The 6,442-nt window shown below is 40.7% G+C and overlaps 1 protein-coding gene across 2 annotated transcripts in view; it reads left to right on the top strand.

The window, feature by feature from the left end:
- si:dkey-191m6.4 (rho GTPase-activating protein 22) overlaps window positions 1-4,306 on the top strand; it is a 29,181-nt gene extending 24,875 nt beyond the window's left edge. For both annotated transcript variants that reach the window (XM_035399981.1, XM_035399991.1), the window contains 3 exons: window positions 25-146; window positions 400-1,318; window positions 3,615-4,306. In XM_035399981.1, the coding sequence (XP_035255872.1) occupies window positions 25-146; window positions 400-1,318; window positions 3,615-3,837 (1,264 nt within the window). In that variant the 3' untranslated portion in view covers window positions 3,838-4,306. The remainder of the gene's footprint in view (window positions 1-24; window positions 147-399; window positions 1,319-3,614) is intronic.
- Window positions 4,307-6,442: the final 2,136 nt, after the last annotated feature.

Genomic DNA, 6,442 nt, shown 5'->3' on the forward strand with positions numbered 1-6,442 from the left:
AAAGCTTTTCTCTTCAATTTGCAGATTCCTTGATGAAGTTCAATCTCATGCAAATGAAAATAAAATGAGCGTCCAGAACTTAGCCACAGTGTTTGGACCAAATATCCTACGTCCTAAAATGGAGGACCCTGTGACCATTATGGAAGGTACAGCATAGCACGTTTAGCTGTTCAGCTATTTATTATTATTATTATTATTATTATTATTATTATTATTATTGTTATTATTATTATTATTATTATTATTATTATTATACATTTGTATTCTAACTCAGAATATGTCTCTTATCAATTTTAATGCTTTCTGTATTGCTCATATTAGTCTGGAATTTATATAACATCGCTTGAGTTTCTACTACTGTGGATGTGGATTTTATTAGCTTCTGTTGTCTCCATGCAGGAACATCTATGGTGCAGCACCTTATGACTGTCCTGATCAGTGAACATACCCGGCTGTTTGTTTGCCGGGACAGGGAGGACCCAGTGGTACAGCTGGAGGTCAGGGCACAGGGTCAGCACAGCACAGTGGGGTGGATCTCTGAAGAGGACCTCCACGGATACCCTATGACAGAGAGGGGCGCCAACTCGGCCGATGACCTGAATGGAAGCTCCTCCTCTTTGGATATTGTTGCCTCCAGGCTGGTTCCTCAGGGCAAAGGGGAGGGGGAATCAGAGGGGTCCAGCCCAGCAGTGGGAACAGGGGTGGTCAGCCCCAGCAAGCAGGTGAAGTCTCTCCCCACCTGGAAATACTCCTTCAAGGGCTCGGGCTCACGTCCCAACCCAGCTAAAGTGGGACTGGGTGGCTCCTCCGTGGACGTCTCCAGCCTGTCGGGGGGAAACTGGCTGTTGAATGGACTGTCCTCCTTGAGGGGACACCGCCGTACCTCCTCAGGGGAGCGGGTCAGAGACTCAGGGTCATCCCAGAGACTGTCCACTTACGACAATGTGACCTCATCCAGCCTGAGCGTGCCCAGTGTGGCCAGCGCCCCCTGGTCCACCTCCTCCTGTGACATCTCCGTGCCGGATTCGACCAGCGAACTCTCGGGTTCCTCGGACTGCGGGAAGGGGGAGTGGCCGGAGTCCGAGGGGGATCGGGGCGGAGCCGAAGAGAGGGCATCGGAGACAGGGGACAGTAGCGAGGCAGGGCTGGAGCTCCGTGTCCCCTGTGGAGGACACAGCGAGTGCAGGGACGTGACCTCCGACCCTGCCATGCCTCATGCCACTGACGATGGCCACTCAAAAGCACTTACCGAACTGGTGGAGGAACTGAGGGAAGAGCTGAGGATGCAGAAGCTAACCTACGAGACCCGGATTAGAAAGTAAGGAGCCAGGGATCCTGCCTCCAAGAAATGCATCTATAATAATTTAAATCCTAGGAGCTGAAAGCTTGTGTGAAAACAAAATTTTAAGAGGCCCCTTAAAATTCTTGATGGGTGATTTTGCCAATCATTTTGAAAAGCTCCATATCTATTTTAATGTAAATTACATAGAAATTGACCATGGGCCATACTTTCACTTCCTACTCGAAATGTTTGTGGTTTGCATTGGGGCTGAAAGAGCTGACATTCATTTTCTGTTCTTAAGCCGCGTTTCCACCAAAATTACCCGGAACTTTCAGTCCCAGGAACTACTTTACCAGGAACTAAAAGGTTCCTTCAGCCAATGGTTGTCTGCGTTTCCACCGGGGTCTAAAGTACCGCAAATTAGGCAAATTAGCCCACTGACGTTGTCGTCGGTCCATCTGTCATATGATTTCTTCTGTAACCCCATACTACCACCGAAGTAGCCTACATTATTTTCTAATAACCGGGACAGCCCGGAGGGGTTTATTCCACATATATACAACGGGTTACCAACAATGACTATATATGGTTACTTTTGTATTTATTGATTTTCATATATCCTCTCAAACACATTCATTAACAGCAGAAAACATGCACACGTTGTAAACAATTTGCTGTTTTATTACTTTCTCGTCGTCAATTCCATATAGGCTAATCGCAAAATGACAAGAATAAACTCGGACTTGCGTGAAAATGTAAATTAGTAGTGGTACAGCCACCGTTTGCTTTCCTTCGAAGTTACTGCTAGCCGAGCAGCGAAGTGTGCCCTCCAGATGCGAACCATGCACCATAAATGAGTCCATAGTCTTCCTGGTCTTTTCGTGGAATTGAAAAATGGCAGTAAAATTGAGTAAAATTACGGCAGTCTGAAAAAGCTAAAGGGAAGATTACTAGAATTAACCTGTTATTTTACCCGGATAAAAAGTGCGGAAGGTGATTTCCAGTTTGCTTGTACTGTATCACCAATGTTAATTATGCAGAACTACCGCATACCTCACATAACTGTATCAAACGTTTTGAGTCAATTACAACGGGCTAACAAAGAAAATCCGGAAGAAAATATTCAGCAACCGAATTAATCCGTTTGAATGTTTTGGTAGCCTACGTAATATGCTGTCCCAGCACGAATGCTTAGCATTTTATAAAACGAATACTAAAGCAAGAAAAGAACAGAAGAGCACACGTTATAATTCCAAGACGTTGACAGGCTATAACCAAAAGTAGGCTACTGCGCCGCATAACATACAAGTTTGATTTTAAGTTATTATGAAAATAAATTGGTTTGCCGCTGCATATTTTCAAACATGGCGGGTAATGGCGGAAAATAAATACAACACAAATGCTACGAGTACTCGACCAATCAGAAATGTTCAGCGCTGCAAGCTCCACCCAAAAGGTTCCTGTACTTTCGGAAAGTACTACCCCCCGAGCAGGAACGTTTTGGGGGGTAAAACAAAGCCCCCAGAACTAAATTTAGACCCTAGTTCCTGCGGTGGAAACGCACTGAGTTCCTCAAAAGGTTCCTAGTTCCGGGGTATAGTTCCTGCGGTGGAAACGCGGCTTTATATGTGACCTAATTGCAAGTGTGCAATTCTCATGATATAGCCTTTAGACACAATGTCTTGTGGAAAGACTGACATTCCTTTACCATAAAAAGAGCAGTTAAGCTGGATTGTGGTTGCTTTTCAAAGTTATACATTATAATTAGGGGCTGTCATATGAAAGTTCTGGTAATTTAAAGTACAAACATGGAATTGAAGATTGAAGTAACAATCTCAAAAACCTAATCCAAAAAAGCACAATACACAGAGATTTACACTAACCAGAACACTCAATGGGTGGAATACTGCAACAAATTTGTCTTCATTTATACTATCTACTATTTATACTAACAGCTAAATGTGTTTCCAGCATCCTTTTCAGAAAAGTTGTTGTTGTTTAAACTGAGGCATTACTTCAGTATTCACTCAGCCATCTCTGACAGAAATGTCATGTTTATTTTTGTATTTTAAACACATTTTATAGACTTTGACGCTATCTTGCATTGTAAGTGAAAGTTAAATTCCAATCCTTGAATTTTAAATCAGGGCTCACTAGTCACATGCCTTCTGGATTGATTAGCAAAGTGTTCTGTGGTCCAGAACCATGCTGGAACCTAAGAGTTTTCTCAGAACCTTAGTTTCTTGGAGAATTCTTTACTTTCCCCAGGAAATAGATGTCATGTTATGTGTGAGAAACACCTGGTTGAGATGCTCATGGTCTCCCCCTGCAGGCTGGAGGAGTCAAGTGCAGCCCTGTGTGTCCAGATGGAGAAGCTGGAGCACGAGATGGACCAGGAGAGGAAGAAGCAGAGGATGCTGGAGATCAAGCTGCGGAACTCGGAGCGCGCTCGGGAGGACGCGGAGAACCGGAACCGCGTCCTGCAGGAGGAGATGGAGCAGTTCTTCTCCACACTGGGGGACCTGACTCTGGGTGCACGGACCAGCAACATATGAAATCCACACTGACAAAAATGCCCTTACAAAAAAGTTGTACATGTAAAAGACAGTAGAATTAATTTTTATTTAATTGTTGCCAATTTAATATATGTAATGTGAGTATATACATATATTGTGGAATAAATGACAAAAGAATATGCATTGTAAGTTCTGTTCTACAGAATATGTTTTGTATTGCAAATAGGAAATTGGCAATGTTTTATATTCAACCTTATGGCCTGGTGTATATATATATATATATATATATATATATATATATATATATATACGGTGAGTGTCATAATGTTTGGGACAAAGACATATTTCTTCATGGTTTGGCATTGCACTCCACAATGGTGTCTGAAATGGGGGACTGTGTATAAAAAGTGCTGTCATTTCTACATGGTGAAACAAAATGTTTAAAAATACCCTTTAATAAAAGCTGAGAATCTGCGCATTTATACATGCTAATTGTTTGATTACAAATATAAAATTGCGGAGTACAGAGTTAAATTTTAAAAAAAGAATGTCTTTGTCTCAAACATTATGGGTTATACGTGTGTATACACACACACACACACACACCCATGCTTTTGTCTGTGAGTGTGTGTGTGTGTGACTTTTTTAATAGGGCTATAGCATGTTCATTATGGACTGACTGCCTTTGTCATTGTTACTCTTGATACTGTAAGGAATTCCATGCTGTTTTGTCACAGCACCTCGGTCTTTGGTTTACATCTGCTCCAAAGCTGTTGACCTCTGGTACGACTTTAATTGTTTTGTTTCTTTTTTTACCTTAAAAGTAATGTTGTGGATTTGGATATTTATTGCAAATAAATTGTTGGCATCATATGGCTTTCATATTATGCCTAAATTACCAGATAATACCAAAGCATGATTCTACTGCATCTGACCAGAACAGCAGTCATAATTCATTTTTACACATAGAACTGACCACGAGTGGCTTTTTGTTTAAACACATAGACAGACTGACAGACACAGCCATTCTCAAATTCCGACTCTCCTCATTCAGCCCATCTCTCTCTCTCTCTCGACCCACACACACACACAAACACACATAACGGAAGCAGTGTCTTGCCATAATAGTGCCTTTAAAGGATTATTGCATGTGGAACAGAACAGGTTGTGTGATTGGAATAGAAATGGTTATCAGTCAGGAAATCATGTTTGATATATATACATTTACCACCTTCTCACCTTAGCTCTGGATATCTTGCATTTCACACTCAAAATTACCAAATCATGCTAATATGTGGGGTATTGTAATTAAAAATATTTATTTTCAGTTTAATATCTGTCATATATTAAAGTATTCTATCAGAAATGTCTTCCTTCCATCAAAGTACCGTTTTTTTAAGCATATTTTGTGGAAGTGTATGTTTCTTTTTTGTTTGTTTTTTTACTGTATATGTAAAACCAAGAACAGTTTTTCAACAATTACAAATGTTGGCCTATTTATTCTAAATATGAAAGGTATTGTGATGTGTGCTATGAGAATGAAATGGTTTTTCACACGTATCATCCCAATAAGAGTGGAGTGTCAAATTGATTGTCTAATGAAGCATACAATTGTGGAACTGTGGTCATCTTTATTTTTCTCATTTGGAATGAGATATTGTATTTCACTACACATTTAGACAGTTGTATGAGTCATGACACAAATTACAGTGTTTCCAAATCAGAACTTTTGGTTTCCTTTAGTATTTGGGAAAATGTGACACGAAAGCAGATTAGATGGTGATGGAAATGATCCTTTTCATCACATCAAGTTGTTTGCTTCCACCTGCTTCCAGGGGTGGTTTTGGCTTCAAATTCTGATTGCCATAAACTGCCACAGGGCATGTGCTAATTTATATACACTTAAGGGGTCATAGCTGACCCCACAGAGCCTGAGGGCCTCAAGGCACCAAACCCAATTTGGTTTGAAGAACAGTCTATGGCCATTGTGATAAGTTGATAGGTTGGCGTAACCTATGTGCGGATACAAGTTTCTCGCAATTTGCATTGACTTCAAGTAGCGCATGCTCATCTAGTTGACATGGCAGCTGCATAAGAACATGTTCGTGTTGTGGTGGCTTTGGCCTTTATATTTGTCTTTCCACAAAATGGGTGAATTTAAAGAGGTTCCATGAGGTTCTAACCTCCTACAGCTGAGGAGAAAGAGTACACATTTTTTAAAGCTTTTCGCCAAGGCATTTTCTTGCAAATTCAGAAATGTTAAAACATTTCCACTGCAAAAAATTGTCCTACAGTCTGCTGTCCTTTCAACAAGTAACACAAAAAGTCCAATATTTATTCTGTAATTAAAGTCTATTACAGTATTGTGCAGCAGGTAGCCATTCGACGGCGCGTTCTTTCTCTAAGAGACTACATTATCTTGTCATTTTCTTGTGAGAAGTGTTACTCATTAAAGCAAACCTCAGGTGATGTTAACCTCAATATTCTAATGGCCTCAAAACGGCTACCCAATTTCAATCCTCGTTCGAAGGAAATGGTCATTGAAATATGTACTGTTAAATGAAATACTTGATTACTGAATATATGGATTACTGGACCTTTTAGTGATGAAAAATGGAAGAAAAAAAAAGTCTCAAAGAGATCA

This window comes from Anguilla anguilla, chromosome 2 (genome assembly GCF_013347855.1).
Source record: "Anguilla anguilla isolate fAngAng1 chromosome 2, fAngAng1.pri, whole genome shotgun sequence".
Lineage (NCBI taxonomy): Eukaryota > Metazoa > Chordata > Actinopteri > Anguilliformes > Anguillidae > Anguilla > Anguilla anguilla.